Raw genomic sequence first — 21,962 nt, forward strand, 5'->3', positions numbered from 1 at the left:
AAATGATTTGCTTTAAAACTAACATATTTTAACTTTTGTTTAAATACCTTATTGACTTTTAACTGTGGTTAATTTTTGATTTATTTATTTTTGGTCCTCCTACGCTAAACAACTCTGACCTACTCCCACCCACTGTTTTTTGTGATCCTGTTTAAACGGTTATTTAGACTTATAAAGTTAATTGGTAATTTCCGTGAACTCGATTTGTGTAGAAAGCTCTGCAGGAGCAGATGGAGAGTCACCGCGAGGCCCACCAGAAGCAGCTGTCACGCCTCCGAGACGAGATCGATGATAAGCAGAAGATCCTGGATGAGCTTAAAGAGTTAAGAGCTTTAAAAAAAAAAATCACTTATTTGCTTGAAATTTTTCTTCCAGGCAAAAGAAAACCATCTCAACACCCTGAACGAACTAGTAACGTTAAACAGTTTTGCTAAGTGTTTAAACGTTTAATACATAAAAATACATAAGATACTAATTTAAACAACCTGATTGGCGTTGTCTTGTGTGGGAATTAGACCTCTATACCGCTTAAAACCTTTACTGCGTATTTCTTCTCCTTCAGTATGAACCAGTCTCTTCAGCTGGAGCAGAAAAAGCTCATATCTGACTACAACAAGCTAAGACAGGAGGAACAAGAGAAGGACGAGAAGCTGCGGAAACTCGTGTAAGTGCTCACGTGATGCATGATGGTGCTCATGACGTCTTCTTATTTATGTAAACAAGAGTTTGTGCACTGAAAGAAATTTTTAGGGATTAAGTCAAAACCATATAGTTTGAGTTTGCTGTTTCAACAAATGTCATCAAATTAACACATCAATCATTTAACAAAACGAAGAATAAAAAGTGTGTGAACAGTTCAAGATTATAATTCCATCCATTTATGTAGGAACCTCTGTAGTCCACCTAGGGACTGTGGAGGCCAATGTATGGTGTACCATTGTATGGTGATCACTATTGTATTTATTTATTTGTATGACCATGATAGGATCTCCAGTTAACATTCACATGTGCAATTTACACATTACAAGCAATTTAGTAACGCCAATTAAACTAATCTGCATGTCTTTGGACTGGGTTCGATTCTTGCGTTGGGTCTGTATGCATGGAGTTTGCATGTTCTCCCCGGGCTTGGTGGGTTTCCTCTAGGTTCTCTGGTTTCCAGAGAATTATTATTATAATATAAGAAAATATTATCCATCCACAAAATAATCCATTAGGCTGTCGACAGGATGTTGTAGTGTTTCCGTGGGAATTGGTGTCCATTCATTCCGTAGAACATTTATTACATTTACTGATGCTGGACGAGAAGGTCTGGTTGCAATCTCCATTCCATTTCATCCCAAAGGTGCTCGATGGGGTAGAGGTCAGGGCTTTGTGCGGCCCAGTCAAGTTCTTCCACACCAAACGCATCAAACCATGTGTTTACGGCATTTGGCAGACGCCCTTCTTCAGAGTTATTTACATCTTTATCTCATGATACATCTGAACAGTTGGGGATAAAGTGGCAACTTGGTGGTGGTGCGGTTTGAACCTGGGACCTTCCAGTCAGCAGTCCAATCTTTAACCCCTGACTAAATTGTATTGGGGCAGCACAGAGATGCGAACCTGGCATGCATGTCTTTATAATCCTCGCTTTGTGTCCTGGTGCGGAGTCATGCTGAAATATAAAGTTGCCGTCACCAAACTGTTGCCACAAAGTTGGAAGCATAGCATTGTCCAAGATGTTTTTTAAAAATGATTAGCATGATCAGCTTAGCCTGAGAGGAAAGGGAGATCTCCGTCAGCTGATATATCCTGAAATCTTCCTAAATGTTTAGAGAGTAGTTAAAATTGAAATGATGCTGCATGAAATATTAGATTTAAGAAATGTACGTCTTTTGTTTCTGTATATTAGTTTATTAAATGAGAAACGGGAACTGGCCAAGGAGGATCTGAAGGGTCTTGAAGAGACTGTGGTGAGTACGCAACAGCAACCAGCATTTCCATTATTTATTGTATTTGAAAAGTTAAAATTGTGCTTTTCTTGCACCTGACAATATTTTTACCAGCATTAATTCTCCTGTTTCTTGTTTCAGACAAAAGAGCTCCAAACTCTCCACAATCTGCGCAAACTCTTCATCGACGATCTTAACACACGTGTCAGGACAGTAAGTGTTGCGTCATATTCTCAACCGCTTTTATTTTTTCCAGTGTTATTGGCGTGTTTTTACGCTTTACTACACTTATATTTCCTGTTAATCCCCTGAGAACTCGGGTGGATCTTCCAGCTGACTCATGCTCCAGATGTGCTTTTAGCTCCAGGTCTGCGTTTCAGGGCCAGAAGCCGAATGACTGATGAGGATAAACATGCTCTAACAGCGAGGCAGGAGATATTTCTATTAAGCGCAGGAAATGGTGTCACTACAGGCTCTGAGTGAAATGTGAAGTAAAAGCATCGTTGCTTCATCCAGCTGATGATTAAAAAATGACTAAAAAATGAATCAGTGCTCTTGCAGATGTGTCCTTCCCTATCCAGGTTCGTGCTGCTGAAAGACTGAAATAAAAGATATATTTATGCAGCCTCAGCAGGCATACTGAATGACATACAGGTGTCTGAGTTCAGTACTAGATCCTGGTAATGAGGTCTGTTATTTATGTTGAACTGTATTCAAACACAATTTGAAGTAAGTTAAGTATCAGTGTGTACAAGCATCTGCTTGGCAGCATGACATGCCATGGACTGTATGTTTGACTTATCAAATAATAATAGTGTAGTATTTATTAAAAAATGACATTGAACGATTCTTATGTTGGGAAACATCTGCTAAACTGTATTTGTAGTATAGTATAGTGTAGTGTAGTATAGTGTAGTAAAGTGTGTAGTGTAGTATAGTGTATTATAGTATAGTGTAGTATAGTCAAGTATAGTCTATAGTGTAGTACATTTATGTATCATACATTTATGTGTATAGTGTAGTGTAGTATAGTAGAGTGTGGTATAAATGCATAGTGTATAGTGTGTAGTATTGTGTAGTATAGTATAATGCATAGTGTAGTATAGATCTGTCACATTGTTTCCTCAACAGCCTATCAGTTCGTTTCTCTTGAAGAAAAGAACAAGCAAAAAAAATGAGGTTAACCTTTGTCTGAGCTAAACCACTGTGACTGAAGACTCCTTCCATTTATACAGAAAGCTTAACCATAATTCAATTAAATTAGATTATATATATAATCAAATTTAATTTATATATACTGTACAATGTTGAATTCTCTATGTATCTTATTTAAGCAACAATAACATATTAGAATGAGTGCATTAATATGACTCTTTGGAAATTACAGCTGTGATCAAAAGTATTGAGACAAAATGTAATGACATTCTCACTTGTTTTAAAAAAATTACATCAAGATAATAATATTAAGAAGAATTTATTCAATTCAGTTAAATAGCTATACCACAATAATAAATAGCTATAATATTCAGTATGACATCTGCAGTACTCTGGTGATTGTTTTCTGAAGGTCGGGTACAGAAAATGGTTTCTTAAGTGCTACTCCCTTCTTCATCATTGTCTAAAAGTTTGCTCTTGACTTCAGTTCTGCAGATGACCCAGGCCATGGCTCCAGAATCTAAACACCATTGTCACATTTACTAGATTATAAAATAATTAGCACAAGTGTTTAGCCAGACAGGCTAGTAAAAGGTTGTCTTAATACTTTTGCTGCTGTAATAAAAAATCAATTAACATTTTTTGTTCAATCAGAATCAAGTGTTCGATTCCGTTGTGATATAATCCAGCTTTATCTGCTATTACTGTATATGTAAAAGAGACATGGATATGTCCAGATTAATTTTTTATCCGGATCAAATAACTTCTCTGACATTTCAGAGGAGTTAACCAACTGGATTTACATCGATTTATTTGATCAAACTTTTTAAAGTACAGCAGTTTTCAATCCCAGACTTCAAGTCACTGACGGATTGATTCTTAACCAATTTTAATTTTCTCTCTGATAGAACGTAGAGTTGGACTCGGAGGAGGCAGGAGGCAGCTTGGCTCTGAAACAGAAGATCATTTTCCTCGAGAACAATCTGGAACAGCTTACCAAAGTCCACAAACAGGTTTGCTTTGTACTGTACCATTTCAGCACAAACCGAAAGTGGCATAGGAACTTTTTATATTATCAATAAGACTTACACAATTATGGGATATACAGTAGTGTACAGTCCAGGATGCTTGATATTTCAGCTCGTTGCATAAGTACACAAATAAAAATGACTCTGTGGTTGTTGTTTTTTTCCCTACCTGCTTCATATATCTTTACACTTTGTCTAAAGTTGGTGCGTGACAATGCAGAGCTGCGCTGCGAGCTGCCTAAGCTGGAGAAGCGTCTTCGAGCTACGGCCGAGCGAGTGAAATCCCTCGAGACGGCATTGAGAGAGGCGAAGGAGAACGCCATGAGGGACCGCAAACGCTACCAGCAGGAGGTGGAGCGAATCAAAGAGGTGGTCAGGGCGAAAAACCAGGCCAGAAGGAATCATACAGCACAGATCGGTCAGTATCTAATCAAATCACCTTTGTGACTTTACTCTTAATCGATTTTTTTAACAGTAATTTTGGACTTACGGCCTTCTTTAAAATGTTTGTACCGTTCAAATGTTTTACTGCGGCTAAGAGTCTCACAGTGCTTGAAGTCTTGTGTAAATGTCAATCGGTTTTACACCTTTATTTACAATAAATTTCACTGGTTTCAATTAAACAACCCTTACAGATAGTTGTCATTGTTAGGTTATTATAGCCAGCAGGGGGCGACATATTCACATTTATTGGGAATTTAGCACTACAAGAATATTTTATTTTTATATAATCAGTCACTCCTATATAACTTGGGTATAGAATTATTAAGTACAATCAAGTATTAACATTTTTATATTTTATATTATAATAAATTATATTAATTTGCAGAATATAAGTTGCTAGAATATAACACCTGAATATAACCTTAACAACATTTCATAATATATAATACCCTTAAAGATAGAAATACGTTCCTGAGTGTTCCTCCCTGTACATCCCATAGCCAAGCCTATTCGCGCCGGACACCATGCCGGACATCAGCAAGCAGTCTCTGGTTCACCGAGTCAATCCATCAGAGGAGGCGGGATGCAGAGCCCTCGGCGTCATCAGTACCACCAGATGCAGGCGGCTCAGCAGCAGCAGCACTACCACCACCACCACCACCACCACAGCAGCAGCAGCAGCAAATAAAGCATGGTAGGATCCAGTCCTCCAAAAATAAGTTCACTAATGCATACAGTATACTTAACCGCAAGTTTGGCTAGTTTTGGTGATTTGAGAATAAACTATAAGCTGAGAAAGAAAGCTGATTTGCTGATTTACTAAAAACTGTGCGCCATCATGTTGCGTCATTGTGAACAGTGTTCGTTTCTCCGTGCTAGTCAGTCATACTGTGTAAGTGCAGGGCAAAAAAACCTCAACTCTTCACCTTGTAGTGGGTTTCAGAAATGCTGACCTCCGGTATTTGGGTAAAATGAGGCATATTAACAGCTGCCTCGGCTCTACACCGTAGATTAATGGGTAAAAAGTCAAGCCAGCACTCGCTGATTCACGTCGTAGGTGCCCCTTGAGGGATTTCTGGGTGAGCCGTTTCCGCCCTCTCTATTCACCGAATAAACGCCCCTGCTTTAGATCCAGAGGTGAAAAATGAGGGGAAAAGAGGATGTAGTGGAAGTTTTTCCTGAAACAACTTCTAAAAGGCTCACAACCATCTGATCTCTAACAAGCTAACGAGTAAGGGAAGCATAGTTTGTCAATAATACCATCTGTACATTCAAAATCTAATCTGCCTGTCTTTGGGAGGAAAGCACGAGAGAACATGCAAACTCCATGCACACAGACCCGAGGCAGGAATCGAACCCGGAGGTGCAAGTCGACAACGCTAACCACTGAGCCATTGTGCCGCCTCATATACTGTAGTATAATTAATTAAAGAAGATAATAATAATGCTGGTTGTCCCTCAGCTCTGCCATAATGAATCTGGTGTTAGTCCCCATTTAGGTTTAATCAATTACTTGATTAATGCTGTTGTGCCAACAACCATGGCTAATTGAGTTTCAGGAGCATGTGGAGATGTGCTTTTGGTTAGAAATGGGTCACGGTGTATCATTAACAAAAGAATGTACAAAAAGCATCTGTGTCCGCAAATGTGAAGAAAGCCTGGGAAAATGGCCGAGTCCAGGACATTAACGTTAAGAGTTCGGCCTTTTCTAAGGAGCGCGAGGCATATATGGATTGAGGCTTGGCTTTGGGTCCTTACAGTTACGTAAACAGGAGACGGTCTGGGATTGTTCAAGGCTGGAAAAGCAATGTTGACTTGGTGATTGGAAGTACATTCGTCTACCTCCTTGTCGGGCTGTATACTGTGTGTGTGTGTGTGTGTGTTTGGCAGTGGTGGCTCAGCAGTTAGAGCATGTTCTGTACAAGTGAGAATACTGTGAGTTCCCAGCACTGATAGAGAGCGATGTATTGAACTCAATAATGCCATGGATTTCCATGTGTGTACCGCTGTAACGGTTTACATTACAGTTTACAATTCCACTACTTATGTGGATGAGTCAAAAATTATCCGCACTCCGGTTACATTAAAATCTCTCTTGGCCAGTGCTTTCTATGTCCCCGGATGAAAAAAAATTTATGTCCTGCTTGTGATTTGCATGAAAAAAGAGCAGTGTGCAATGATGCAAGGTGAAAATTTCTTAAAGAGGATCTTTACTGGTGATGATACATGGAATGAATCATCACTACGAGCCTGAGAGTGAACAGCAGAGTATGGAACCGACCAAGAAAAAGTTTTAAAGTCAACCATCAGCTGGAATTCATCAGTGCTTACTTTTTTATTTCTTCTGGGATACTCAAGGGCCAATATTTGAACATGTCATGAGGAACAGGGTTCAACAATCAACAGTTCTCGTTCTGGTGCAAAAAAGTTTTTTTGTGGGGGCAAACAAAATTCTAATTAAACTTTTAATAATCACCTGTAAATAGCATCATTACTATTAAGATTAAATAAGGGCATGACTCTCATCGCATCCAGTCAGCCAGCTCCGCTTGCCATAAGAAGTGCTGGAAAAGCACAGAGTGTAAGCTCAGCCGCGGTCACTTGACTGCTGCTGAATAAGAAGATCAGATCGATCTGGTCCAAGCTCTAACTTTTTTTCTTTCTTCGTACGATCACCTTGCGATTTGGTATTTTAGCAAAGAAATTACAGAATTTCTCTTTGACTGGCTTTCACATCAATCACTATTCAATAGATTAACTAACAATCTGCAGACCGTTAATAAGACTCTTTGAGAACGGTCCAATCACATGAGCCCAAAATGAGCCCCACACTGTCGACACTCAAGTTAAAGCATCCTCTCTAAAGTCCTGATCTCACTCCATCAAACTTTCCCCTGTTTGGTCCCCTGAAAGCGGCTGAAGATTCACTTCTGATGAAGAGGTGAAGACGGAGGTGCATTCGTGGCTCGCAGCGTGTGCGGTGTGTCGAAAAGCACGGAGAGTACTGTATGTTGAAAATAGTGCATTGGTCTTAATTAACGTTAATTAAAATGAATTCTACGGCCAGAGTGCGGATAATTTTTGACTCTTTTTCATACTTTGAAATGTTCTCTCAGCAGTGTTTGCGACATCATCGACATACATGGTGAATGATTATGATTCTCAATTTTTCCTTAAAAATCAGATAAAAAGAAGACAATAGTATTTGTAAACACATTTAATGTGCTGAATTAATGAGTCTCTTGATACAGTAAGTTAGCTAGGTGACATATAATTATCTATCTCTTTATTTGTATTTATTAATTTTCTATATTTTTGGTTATATCACTGGCTTTGGCAATCACTGCACTCTTGTTCATGCAATATTGCTTAATTATCTCCTTATTAAAAGGAACTTTATATTCAGCTTCATTCCTGCATATTATGGCTTCCAAAGTAATATGTAAATGTCATTTTTTTAATATTTTCCCAAATAGAGAAATTGTTGAAAATTCCAGCGGAATTCCACTTTTTTTTTCTCTCTCTCTCTCTCTGTTGTGTTTCAGTCAAGAGGAACACAGCGGATCCTGAGCTCACCTGGACTTTCTTGGCATCTAGACATCATCAGTCCACTAGATCAGCTTTTTGTAGCTCTGGAAAACCAACACAACCACTGAAGCCTCTGATCACGTTCAGTACCGGACAGAAAGTCGATTTCCTTATGCTGTGGTGGTCTGGTTTTGTACAGTCATTTACAGTGTTACACACATTTAGACTCACAGACATGTGGGGACAAAAGGAGCCTGTTACATTCAACCGAGCACAATTAGGCCCCCTTCAGACATGGGGTATGTCAATTAAAAAAAAAACCCAAAAAAAACTACTATTCACATACATACTATTTACACAATGTTCCTCGTGGCTTTAATCACACATGATCAATCACGGCATCAATCACGACCATTCTTGCAAAAGTATAATATAGCCCAGGGTTGCCAGATTGCAACATAAATCCTACACAAACCATGCAAGAAAGAAAGAACTTGTGGTTGTAAGTATCCGGAGGGGGAGAAAAATCCCAAAATCTAAATTGCGGTAACTTGAGTGTGTGTCTTTGTGCTCCCGTCACGCGATGCAGTATGCATGCACGCTGCTAAATTAGTGTCAAAACTCTGACGCTCGCATCATAAATGCTGACTCAGCAGGAGGATCAATCCTGTATGATTTTTAAGACCGAGCAGCATGAACACGGTAGGGCTTGCAAGCATACGCACGCCCGTACATTCTCTCTGTCTCTCTCTCACACACACACACACACACACACACACACTCACTACATCCTTCCTGAAATGACTTGGTAGCAGTCAGTAAACAGAGACATTTCGAACACATCCATCTCATCATGTAAAAATCGCCGACAGCATTAATGATGTGTCACGTTACATATGCAGCTATCCTACAGTATTTCACGGATGGATTTTTTTTTCAGCCTTGCTTATAGTGGTTATGAAAGGGATGAAAGGGTCCATCTACATGCCATCGGGCGATAGAAACACCCCACCCTGGGGAAATGTCTGTCGTGGACCTCCTGATCAGCAGTCCAACACCTTAACCACTGAGCTACCCTCTTCTCCCTATAGTGGTTATGGCGAACTCTCTATTCTTTGTTCTTAATCATAAAGAACTATTTTTTTAAATCATTTAGCCCTAATAAGAGCCCTTTAAAAATATCAGAATTTTTTGTAGTACAGTATTACGGGTTACTCGCGTTCAGACATGAACTCCGACCCCGAATGTCAGTACAATGTATGGAAAGGAGAGCATGACTGATGGGGCTTTAATGTGCGTTCTAAGACTCTTTCCTGTGAGCTAATCATGTAATTAGTGGTTCGTACTGTATGAATGACATAAATCAGCACGTCCAGCTAAATCCTGACAGAAACGCTAAACACACACAACCTCTGGCTATATGTTAGACTTCACCGAGCCTCATGCCTCTCTCATTGCACAATCGTTTGAATGTTTGTTCATTCAAATGGTTTCTTAATGTCAATACTGCTTTATTTATTTATTTATTTATTTATTTATTTATTTGGGAGTGTAATGCATACGACTATGAAATCTACATTCTTTACGTTTTCTTAAAATAGCTGATGCTTAAGATGCACCTGGATGAGCATCCGAGACGTCGTGTTATCTTAGATTTGCCAAACCAATTGACCAAAAATACTGCTCACTATACTGAAATGATGGAGCCAGGAGTAAGAGTTTATCGAGTGTAACTCGAGGATGTTTCTGTGGTTCCTGGACTTGGCAGCAGCTCAGGAGGTCTTTAGCTTTTAGGTGTTTTTGCCTACGTGAAGCGTGTAGAGACACAACAGGGAATGCAGGCTGCTTTAGGGCTCAGACTGTGTTGTTTCTAAAGCAGGAGATGGTCCTGTAACATTACAGTCCAGCAAGGATTTATAGAGCAAAAGTAAATGCACCCTCAGATTTAATATATTTGTTTGTTTGTTTTTTTTAATCAATTAATTTTGCATACATTTGCATTCTTACAGATTTAGATTTGGAATTCATTTATTCCGACTATTTATTTCAGTGTATTTTTAAAGGGATTTGTTAAAGTATCATTATTTATTTATTTGTGTTATTAATGATCGCTTATTTTTGTCATACTGTATATTCTGATTATATATTTTATATTTTCATTGAACATCTCTACTCTTGTATTTAAAAGTGCACAAGACGTGTTTTAATGCTTTATTTTTTTTTATGTCTGAGAAAGCATAATGCAATCATTATCAATGAAACAAACAAAAGACGACTCCGTGTACAGTATGCAGATGGCCAAAGCTTGGAGAATAGTTTTTAGAAGATATAAAAAGATATCAAAAAAGAACAAAACAAAATACGCTCAAGATCTGATGATCTGAATGTACAAGATCTGATTAAAAGGTTTTGATTACAGATCATGTCACACATCCAGACGCAGACCTACAATATTTTGCAAATGTAGACATAATAATAAGGAATATACCAGGAGTTGTTCAAGTCAAACTGGGACTTGTGATGAAATTTCTTATGACTGAAGGTGTAAAACTGATTCGCATTTACAACAGAATTCAAGCACAGTACGGTGATGATCATGGCTACAGCCTACTGAGAAGACTTCCTACCTTGATGGTATCCAAGCACTAAATAAAAGGAGTTTTTACACTCATAACTGCGTTCTGTTATTTTGCGCAATTAAAAGTCTCAGTTTAACTTGAATGCCCGTCGTAGTAATGTAATCATTTATAAAAATTCAAGACCTGAAAATAAAGAGAAGGATTTTAAGTTTTGCTTCTTTCTAAGGAACAAGTCCTTAACAGCAGTTGCTATGAACACTGTTATAATATATTTAAAAATCTTATTAGTGCAAATATAAAGGTTTGACGTTGTAGTAAAAGCACAAATTATTTGCCTTAGATTTTTTTGATGCAAAGCGCCGTCTTAAAACTTTTTAATCAGACCTTCAAGGTTTTAAGGATTTAAGAAAAAGAAAAAGCCATTTCATTTTTTCTTTAATTTTACACTTAGTAAAAAACAATTATTTTATTTTGTTTCTGTGTCGATGCTAACTAGCCACACAGTTCACTTTAGGCAAAAATTCAAGAACGCAAATCGTATCATATCTACCTCATTTACATCAGGATACAACAGGAGTCGAGCGAGTGTATTCCTGTTGTCGTCATGCTGAATAAATAAATCAAAATCTGTCTGTAGGTAAAACTGGATCTTTTCTTTTTCTTACACAATAAGTTGTACATTTTGCAAGTTGTAAACCTTTTAATACTTCATTTTAATGTGATTTTTACTCTTAAAATGCAAGATGATGAAAGTATTTATAATCCTTCATATCACCCCATTATCTTATAGACAGAGTTAGAGTGTAATAATATGGAGGAAGATTTGTAAAACATCATTAATTTGTTTTGGAGTTGAAAATGTTTTCTTAAGATCCTTTCATTTATAACTGAAAGCTTGAATCATATCTCTTCCTTTTGTCCAAATGATCGAATTATTGTATTGTGTCATGTTCATCAAAAACGTGAGGTTGGGGTGCGGATATTGCGCCCATGATATTGTGTCACTCTTACCATCAAAGATATTCTGCTCATCACAGATCAGTACACACACACCTGCACCATGTCTAACGCCATCACACTTATACTGTATTTGTTCACACACAGTGTGATGATGCATCACAGATCCATTCCAACTTTGTTGTTAAAATGTCTTGTTTAAAGTGTGTGTGTGTGTGCTCATAAGTAAAACCGCCTCGAGTAAACAAGCACAAGGGAGGAAACTGACTCAGTGTACAGACATCCACATTACATCATCTCTGATGGTGCTTCTATAAAAAAATCAGTGTTTAACAGTGATGACTTTTTATATTCTGTCTATTAATTAAAAGATAATCACACTGCAGTGTTTCACATAGATATTAAGGTGTTCTGATGAATGCTATACTGTACTGTGAGAAAACAACACAAGTGATTTGGATCATTCGCAGCTGCATGTTGCAGAAGGAAATAAACGATCTAAACTGTAATCAGGTGTCGTTTTGTTAAGCTTATTTCCCGCTCATACAATGTGGTATCAGATAGTTTTGAGACTAGTTTTGTAAAATGCCAGCAGATGGCAGCACAAGGCTGCAATCACAGTCACAGAGCGCACCAACCTTCATAAGTCAGCGTGCCAAAAGTCACCGTCCTGTGTACATTGGAAACTGTGCAACTGCTGTGCAATTGATGCAATTCTGACCACCTTGTTTACCCATTTTTCAACAAGGCGGTTCCGGAGCTAGTTCAGACCCGGTGTCCTGTTTCTAAACAGTTCTTGTTTTCAGACAGCCAAAGAAAAAAACAAAAAAGACAAAAAAAAAAAAGATTTCATTGTGGCACCACCACTTTGCTGGGATAGAACAAAGATCCCCTTACATCAGGAGCTGGGAGGAAGGAGGATTATCACAAAAAAATGTTTTTTGACTGCCATCTTGGGCAGCTATGGACATATAGGCAGCTTAAATGTTTTCTAGTAACGTTAAAGCCTGGGGAACTGCTCACAGAGCCATGTTGAAGTTCACCTGAGTACCTTGCCACTAGCGCTAACATTGTTGCTAGCATCGCTGCAGTAGAGACGTACACAGACGAGTGTACAGTGATGTAATGATGTGACTGTCTAGCCCATGGAAAAACAAAGCCTGAGGTTCGATTTGAACTGGCACCTGGCTCATTTTGGTGGGAAAGGAGTACTAGACCCTATACATAAGAAAGCCTATTTTTTTTTTTTTAATCTTTTGCTATTTATTATTTAGTGCTCCTCTTATCCTCCCTGGCTATGTTACTTTGGATCGTATGTTGTTGTTTTGTGCAAAATAAAATAATAATAATTAGAGGAAGAGAAGAAGAAGCATGCCCTAACTTTGGCTTTAGTCACGCCCCTAATCACAGCACTTCTTCCACGTTTTGATTTGACCACGCCCCCTGTCTCATGGCCGGTCTGTGACTTGGCCACGCCCCCTCCACTACACTCGCCCCGCCTCCGTGTTTGGTCCTGTCTCGCTCGCGCTCTGTATTAGGATGGAATTCTTCTTTTAATCGACAGAAACAGCAGGAGAAGTCCTCAGCGAACCTCTAAGGTAGGTTTGTATGGTGCTTTTATGTTTTGTCTATTTTGAACAGATAAAGCAGTGAAGATGTCTGAGTGCGGTGTGCGCGCGCGTGTAAATCCGGGGTACTTAACGCACGAGAAGGCACGCGCGTGAGTTCATGCTGTAACTTTAAAATCAGGAAGTAAATAATAAACTGGAGCTGTGACGCGCGTCTGTCTGTCTGTCTGAGGATCAGTTAATGAGTTTATTCTGTAATGTTTTACTAACTGCACTGATTGAAGAGCAGGCTACCGATTTAACATGGCGTGTAAACCATCCTGAGTGAAAGTGAAGAGGGGTTTTATTGTTTTAAAGATTTAAAATAATGGGAGAGAGGTTATATGGGGACAGTTTCTGTCTCTCTCTCTGTCTCTCTGTGTCCTCAAAAGAGGGTCAAGATTAATAGAGCTTTACTGGGATGACAAAAAAAATATTCCCAAAGATAAAAAAAAATAGATGGATAAAGAAAAAGAAAAAATATATAATACTGTATATATATTTACAGTGTATATATATATATATATATATGCAGTATATACCTGTATGACAATACGCGCTTATGAGTGTGCAGTTGAAATCTACTGTACTTGATTAACACAATCTCACACCTTTATTCCATGCATTTCAGGGTAACAAGAAAAAAATTTTGTTCATTCCAAAATTCAACTGATGGCGCTGAAAATTATTATTTTTTTTTTTCTTCATAATTCTGCAATTAAATTCTACGCAAATGAAATCGCAGGCACATCTAGTATATATATATATATATATATATATATATACACACACACACACACACACTACTTTTCAAAAGTTTTAGAACACTTTCTAACTCCATGATGGTTCCTGATTTTTATTTCTTTCTACATTGTAAAGGAATGCTGAAGGCGTCCAAAAAATGCATTAATCTCCTTTGAACAGTTGATTTTGAGATGTTTCTGCTACTTCTGCTCTGTAAAGACTTCATAACGCCTCTAATCTGAGGTGCTGTTAATTGGTCATTTTTCAGGCTGATAACTCTAAATGAACTTCTCGTCTGTGGCAGAGGTAGGTTTTGGTCTCGCCCTCCTGTGATGGCCTTCATGAGAGCCAGTTTCATTATGGTGCTTGACGGATTTTGCAAATGCACTTGACAATACAGTTCTTGCAAGAACTATTACAGAAAGGCTGACCTCTGTGTCTTAAAATAAAAATTATTTGGTTTTTTTCTTGTTGTTACGAAATTACCTAATCCCATATGTGTTATTTCATAGTTTTGAAATCCCTAGTATTGTTGTAGAATATAGAAAATAAATCACTAAACAAAAAAAAAAAAAGAAATTTGCAAGTGTTCTAAAACTTTTGAACGGTAGTGTATATATATATATATATATTGTACTGTGTATGTATGAGGTGGTATAAAAAAGTTTTGAGACTAGTTTTGTAACACGCCAACAGACGGCAGCACAAGGCTGCAGGCACAGTCACAGGGAGCACCGACCTTCATAAGTCAGCGTGCCAAAAGAGATCATCCCGTGTACATCAGGAGCTGTGCAACTGTTGCACTTCAGACACTGCTGTTTCATCATGGACGGCAAGTTAGAACAACGTTTGACATGAATCGGCAACTTTACAACGTTGCTGCAATGAGTCATTCAGGGGGTTTTGAGTGGCATGTGCGCTTCAAGAGCGGCCGAACATCACTGGAGAGTTGCAGTTTTGGATTTTCTCTGACCCAGTTGTCTAGCCATTACAGTTTGGCCCTTCTCACAGTAGCTTCATTTTTAATATCTCGTTACAGTGGGGGCTGGAAATAGGTGGGATATATTAGGCAGCTAGTGAAGTTGATGTTGATGGACATGTGTAGGGATTCGAGTGACTTTGACATGGGCCAGCTCCAAAACTGCCGCTCTTGTGGAATGTTCCTGGGCTAACCAAAAAAGTGATACAAAGAAGGAAAACCGGTGAACTGGCAACAGGGTCATGGGTTGCCAAGGCTCACTGATGCACATGGGGAGAGACGGCTGTCCCGTGTAGTCTGATACAGTGGAAGAGCTAGTGTAGATCAAATTGAAGAAAAGGTTAATGCTGGTTGTGCTAGAAAGTTGGGAGAACACACAGTGTATTACTGTTTTAATGGCAATGGGGAGAGTTACTCAATATTAGACAGGTAGGCATAATGTTATGTTATTAATAATAATAATAATAATAATAATAATAATCCCCATTGCAGATTGTATAGTTTTATTTAACTAACAAACAATAAAAAAGAGCTTAGTGTTTCATTTAGCTTGGTGTTTAGATTTAGGTGTAATATTGAACTATAATTAGTTTTTTAACAATAAGTCGTTATGTGACACCTCTCACCACACACACACATGTAAAATTATTTTTTATTTTTTTAGTCATACAGTACCAATATTCTAAATGTTTAATGTCTTTTTGATGTTCTGGTTGCAAACGCACCTGCTCTGTAAAAGCAGCTGGACAACAGGTGCACGGTAAAGAAGTAAAGTAGCAGAACGGCCTGTGAGTTCAAGGGCTGGTCGGGTTGCCGGTTCACACTCACAACTGGTAATAAATGATTGTCCGGTTTGCACGCTGATCAAATATGTCAGAGAACAGCTTGCTAAGTTTAAATGCTCAGAAACCTCAATGCAAAATATTTGGCAAAAAAAGAAACCTTGCAGAAATGTTTTAGATTCGTGCACTTGTGGAAAAAAGGGGGGTTTATATATGAAACTTTTAAAAACTTTAATTACTAAAGAATTACTGTTCATAGGTTCATGGTGTATAAAAAGATTGTACTTCAAGTAAGCTGGATCAAGTAAGCGCTTGGTGGTATTTAATAATCATGCCAAGTATTTATGTTTCATGTGAAAAAAAACCTTTATCAGTTTAATTACATTTGTAGTAGAGAAGTTAAGTACTGAAACTTATAAAAAAAAATAATTTCAACTAACACCACATGCTAATACTTCACCCTTGTGCTTTGTTTATTTTTAAGTTCATTTAATGTTACAAACATTATAAATAATCCATCACCTGATGAAAAGTTACACATTACTGGACAGTTATTAAGACAAAATACAGTTTGAGGTTCCTGGTTAATATCGCACGGTCTGCCTTCTAGAGTCATTTGTTTTTAAAACGGCAAAAATAGAATTAGCGTGTTACGCAGACCTAAATCAGTTCACTTAGGTTTGTTTTAGCCTGATTTTTAATGATGCTTTTGTTAAATAGTGCTGAACAATGAATCATCACTTTAAAACCCATGCAGTTATTTAATCACAAAATGCTGCAATTTATTTCAGGTAATATATGCATAGTTTGGAATTTCTGTACTTTTTTTCAATACGTTTGAGGTGATGAATAAATATTGTCAAAAAAATTTTTTTTATCGATTTATTCAGCCATAATTTTAAATAAATTATATACTATATAGACTTCAGGGGTTAGGCCTTATTTCCCACCCATACATTTAACCAATATAACATTTAATATCTACTTTTATTATCACTTTTTTTTACATGCATCAAGTTATAATAGAAGTATAACAGGTACGTTGTAGTTAAAAGAGTTAAGAGAATAATTATTGAGAATAACTCAACTGTAAAAGATTTGCAGCCCTACACTGTTGTTTTTAATGTTCCTGGGAAAAAAAAAAAGTTCAAATAATTCGGTTTTGGACCGAACTGTGAATTAAAATCAGACATTTAGCTTTATTGATGATATTGGGACCGAAAAGTGACTCTGTTGAAGCAAAGATTCACTTTTTTCTGGTTTTTGTTCTTTGTCGAAAATGAATCTCAGAATCTCAGTAAAGACTCAAACAGAAACAGTTGTATGAATTAAAATGTAATTGATAAAAATGTGGTTCTCCAGAGAGAGAGTTTTTTTTATATGCTGTTTATTAGGAATGATGCTTTAGTTTTTTTTGTTGCATGTTGCGCTGGTCTTATGAATTTTGCTTTGTCCAGAAAACAGGTTATTAATGACACACCGCTTCTTCTTTTGGTCAGCAGTATTTTGGACAGTACAGACTAGGTGGTCTGAACAGAAACGAGTGTATGATGTAATTGGTAAAAATGTGAAGAGAGATAGAGAAATAGAGAGAGAGAGGAGCTGACAAACGTATGGAGCGGTAGAGATTTGCAGACATAATTGATTGTAGTAGTGGATAGGATTTCTGCAGGCCTGTGAGCAGCGTGGAAAACAGGTTTTATGTAACTTCTTAATCTGTTCACTCATTCATCGTTTATGGGAAGCTTCTTATTTTCCATGTTTTTTAAACCCTGTTTTGTTTTGCATTCCTTTGCTTTAAGGCTAGATTAGGGTCCATTCTGGGAGACTCAGGATGTTTGCAGTTGTTGGCGAATTCTGCCAGGCTGTGAACCCCTCCCTTCACCTCCACGCCCTGCATCCGTGTGTCACTCTGAGCAAAATGAAATAATTGACTTTTAACACACTTGGCGCTGCACAACTTCATGGTGTTCAGTTGTAAAAGTTGATTGATTTATAATCACACTATTCGGCGTCACCGTGAATAGGACGGGTTTCCTTTTGAAAAGGACCGGCTTAAGTTTTCCTCACCTCAAGTAAAGTTCTAGAGCTGGAGTTCTGTAAAGAATTTTGTACAGTCCGATTGGAGCAGAGCTCCCAGTTTGGATCGACGAGGGTTTTATTTTCAGTGTGTTGATTGTGCTGAGTGATAAAACTGACCCTTTTTTTTAAATGAATTGGTAAATATCCATTATTATTTAGTCATAGTCTGTCATGTTTTTTAACCAGCACTGTTTTTATTCCTTAATATGATGTTTTCAGTTCTGTTGGTTTATCCAGGGGAGTTTCATGCAAAGGTCAACGTTAACATCAGGAGGAAAAAATAGGCATAAATCATAGGGTTCTCATCAAACCATACTGATCTACTGCTACTACTGACCTTTAAACTTGTAAATTATACAGTATGCTGAGCATCAGAAAGCACAAAGAGGCACAGAAATGAAAAAAGAAAAAAATCAAGAAAAAAATCATTATTTAATAATTAATTAATAATCCCCTCTTGTAATTACTATTTCAAATATTTTAGGTTCAAATGAACTGTCGAGACATGTTCTTTATGTAGTTTGTAGAGGACTGATTGAAACACGTAACTTCCATAACGCCAGTTCATCTGAAATCATTTACGCAAAATTTTAAACTACTCATTACAATCAAAATTCAAGTCTCTTTCATGGTACAAGCGTAATGTTCCTGCAACTGGATGGTTTCTTACCCTGAAACACCCATCGCTATGGAGTAGGGTCAATGGGACTCATCAGACCACATGCCTTTTTTTCAAGCAGGTTAAATTTAAGAAATATCAAATCTGGGGTTCCTTCAGGGGGTCAGGTCTAGTTTTAGCAACGTTATGTGACAATAAACTAAAGTCAACTGATGACCTGAATGTACTGAATGACCACCTGTGGAGTTTTTTTTTCCCTGATGGCACCGCCATATTCCAGGGCTTTCACAGATTGGTAAATAGTGGTTCTGGGAGCACGAGAAATCATTTTCACACACAGACCGGCCGCCAAAGTGTGTGCTGTAATCTTCTATAACATATAATAAAACTGTTGTCTAAACACGTGAAAAACTACTGAGCGAATTTCAATGGGGTTTTCACAGGTGTATTTGCCTGAACTTGAGATAACGTACAGGCTTTGTTTCGTCGCAGTCGGCCCTCGGGAAGAGAAGATGATTTGGTAGTTTAAAATTTAAATGGAAAACATAAATCATAAAATCATAAAATAAATCGTATCATAAAATAAATAAAAAAATCGACCTTGAAAAAATTATCAGACCTATCACATCACATCTTTATCCCATGCACTTCACGGTAACATGTAATAAAATATAAAAAGTTCTTCCAAAATTCAACAGACGGCGCTGTAAATTTTTTTAAACGCGCTTATGAACAAAGTCTTCGGCACATCTAGTTGAACCCAAAGGTAATTAGCTGTATGCATATTTCTTTGCTGAACAGCTGATGTCCATGTTTGTACTTCTACGAATCTGCCACCTAGACAAACAAAACAGAAGTTGATCCAGTTCACTCAGATGCTTTCATATCAATAAGAGAAGCCATCATTCACATGGATGAAGTCGGAATCTTGTTTTTTTCCCAGGACCAAGGTTTAAAGAATAATATTTGTTGATTAAGAAAATTCCACTTCGCCATTAATATGTACGAGTCTACTAACAGCTAGAGGATTCCATCACCCACGTAATTCATTAGACCAGTATTACCTCTTCATCTCACAACTGTCACCACCATAATCATGGATCTTTCCTTCCCCAACTCTATCTCTCTCCATCAGTCATTTCTGCGAGCGTTGAGAGGTGAAGCAGAGCGTCTCCTCTCCTCTTACCGCAGCTGTCAGTGCGGGGTCGCTCCGTGACGTTCGGAGATCACAGGCGGCCTTGTTCGCTTTGAAGCTTGCACAGATAGCCAGAGCGAGAGAGACTCGGATATGAGGGTACTTCCATTAGCCTGTCAGATCGCACTCTGATTCGTCAAGCAATCCCCGGGATCACGTTGCCTCTGTAGCCGTGTAATAAGTGTAACTGTCGTTGCCTGGATGAGGCGGTGCTGAGGATGTTGTGGACCTGAGCTCTAAGGTGAAGAGAAGGTTTTGTAACACTTTGTTAAACCAAAAGCCTCAAGTGAAAAGTATAGTGTGACTTACCATACCACAGGCATTATACCTGTCTGATGATCAGGACATGAGGATCAGGACAAGGCTTTCAGGCATTTATCCTTGATCTTTGCTTTATTTGTCTGTTGACTTGAAATGTAGTCCTACAATACAGACCCTAACAATCATACTGTACTTCTACTCAATGTTACAACAATTATAAATTGCTATTGACTCCCTGGTCACTTCTGTGCAGATGTGAACATGTTACATCGGTTCATTTTAACTGCGGTGCGAGGAAAACCACTTGTGAATTTTTTTTGGGGACGGGGGGGTCTAAGGGTCTACCTGGTGCCGAAACACCTGAGGAAAAGCGTGAACAGAATTGTTTGGTTACACTAAAGAAGCTGAAAGTGTCGGTCTGAGTAAGAGAATCCTTACTGGTGATGAGACACGGATTCATCATCTCAAGCCTGAGAGCAAACGTCAGAGTATTAAACTGAAACATCTTCAATCGCCGACCGAGAAAAAGTTCAGAAGTCATCCATCAGCTGGAAAATCCATAAATGCATTTGGGATTCTCAGTGGGCAGTATTGGAACATTTTATCTGGAACGAGGGTAAACGATCAACAGTGCTCGTTACAGTGAGACGCTTATTGAAGAGCTGAAGACTGCTATCCAAGGGCGTCGTGATCTCACATGACTATGCACGTCCACAACTCAGTTTTAAGCTGTTAGGGCATCCTCCATATAGTCCTGATAATGCTCCACCTGACCTTCACCTGTTTGGTCTTCTTGAAAACAGGACTATGAGGACAAAGATTCACTTCTGATCAAGCAGTGAAGACGGCGGTGCATTCGTGGCTCGCAGCTCAGCCTAAAACATTATTTCAATGAGGGAATACAAAAGCTGAAATAAATTCTACAGATACTGCAGATGATTTTTGACTTTTACTTAAACAAATTGAATCGTACTCACATGTTAAGCTGTTTGTTACTTGTGTCTTACTCCAGCAAGGTCATTAACTGCATCTGTTGCTGTCAACTCGCCTCCAGCCAATTAGTGAGGAATCTAAAGAATGGCTGCATACTCCTAATTAGCTTTCTAACTCGCACAAAGGCAATGGACTCTTGTTCTGACCTCTTTTTCTTTTGTGAAGAAACACCCTGCTGTTGAAAGTTCCAGGCAGATCAAGAGGAAATTCTATATAGAGAAGCATGATGAGCCTGCACGGGGGTTGAGAGAAACAGTATGGCAGCTATAGAAAGCTTCGTAAACTGTGGGATTGTTTACAGACATCCAGGATGGATGGATTCAAGAGTTTGACAGTCATGCCCCAGTTCAGGTTTGTGTTCAGTCAGTGGAATGATTTATAGCACCAAATCTCCTGGATGATCTTTTTTCCGAAGGTTATTTCCTGCCTTGGATGATGCACAAACACTTTTGCTAAGTAGGTGTTTGAATCCTCTTTAAATTAAAGGTTTGCTCCTCTCCTTGGAGCACCATGAACAGTACCTAACCTCTCAGCTATTTACACTGATCAGAAAGTAGACTATCATTATACCAAGGCAGGAGCTTTTGTACTTGGCGTGCCATGATGACATGATTGAGAAGGGCTTGTATTTAGAGTTCGGAGATGGGTCACGCCGCAGGGTAAAGTATCTGTCGCTGAAGTCTGTAACTGAAGTGCTTAGGTTTGGGGAAACGGGTTGGGATGAGATGGCATGATGTGACAGTAATCTGTGTAATCTGTGCTACCATTAAATAGTTCTTCTCTTTCTTAAAGGGTTCTCCTTGTAACTTTATCTAAAAAGGAAAATAAAATACTCTAGCTCTGTCTTATAGCCTTGAAACCCAAATCAGTCTAATGTGCAATAGTCTATATTTAAAGGTATGTGTCATGTAGACTCAAGCTTTTCTGCATGCAGTTTGGATCCAAGTCTCCAGCTTTATGTCAGACTTTTCTAAGATTAGCTAAACTATACCACTTTAGTTATGTTATGTTCCTGATGATAAATAGGCACATCTCCAACTTTCAGGGGCAGTGTTAGGTGATACACCAGCACATA

General features: G+C 38.3%; 2 protein-coding genes across 2 annotated transcripts in view; both read left to right on the forward strand.

Moving 5' to 3' along the window:
- Positions 1–8,382, forward strand: part of kif5c (kinesin family member 5C) — a 42,681-nt gene extending 34,299 nt beyond the window's left edge. The window contains exons 19-26 of the mRNA XM_053496591.1: positions 213–322; positions 563–664; positions 1,895–1,955; positions 2,076–2,147; positions 3,998–4,102; positions 4,319–4,535; positions 5,062–5,255; positions 8,107–8,382. Coding sequence (XP_053352566.1) covers positions 213–322; positions 563–664; positions 1,895–1,955; positions 2,076–2,147; positions 3,998–4,102; positions 4,319–4,535; positions 5,062–5,249 — 855 coding nt within the window. The 3' untranslated portion in view covers positions 5,250–5,255; positions 8,107–8,382. The remainder of the gene's footprint in view (positions 1–212; positions 323–562; positions 665–1,894; positions 1,956–2,075; positions 2,148–3,997; positions 4,103–4,318; positions 4,536–5,061; positions 5,256–8,106) is intronic.
- Positions 8,383–13,137: 4,755 nt separating this feature from the next.
- The window catches only part of lypd6b (LY6/PLAUR domain containing 6B), a 31,717-nt gene continuing 22,892 nt past the window's right edge, over positions 13,138–21,962 (forward strand). The window contains exon 1 of the mRNA XM_053496901.1: positions 13,138–13,223. The gene's annotated coding sequence lies outside the window, so the exon portion shown is untranslated. The remainder of the gene's footprint in view (positions 13,224–21,962) is intronic.

This window comes from Clarias gariepinus, chromosome 5 (genome assembly GCF_024256425.1).
Source record: "Clarias gariepinus isolate MV-2021 ecotype Netherlands chromosome 5, CGAR_prim_01v2, whole genome shotgun sequence".
Classification (NCBI taxonomy): domain Eukaryota; kingdom Metazoa; phylum Chordata; class Actinopteri; order Siluriformes; family Clariidae; genus Clarias; species Clarias gariepinus.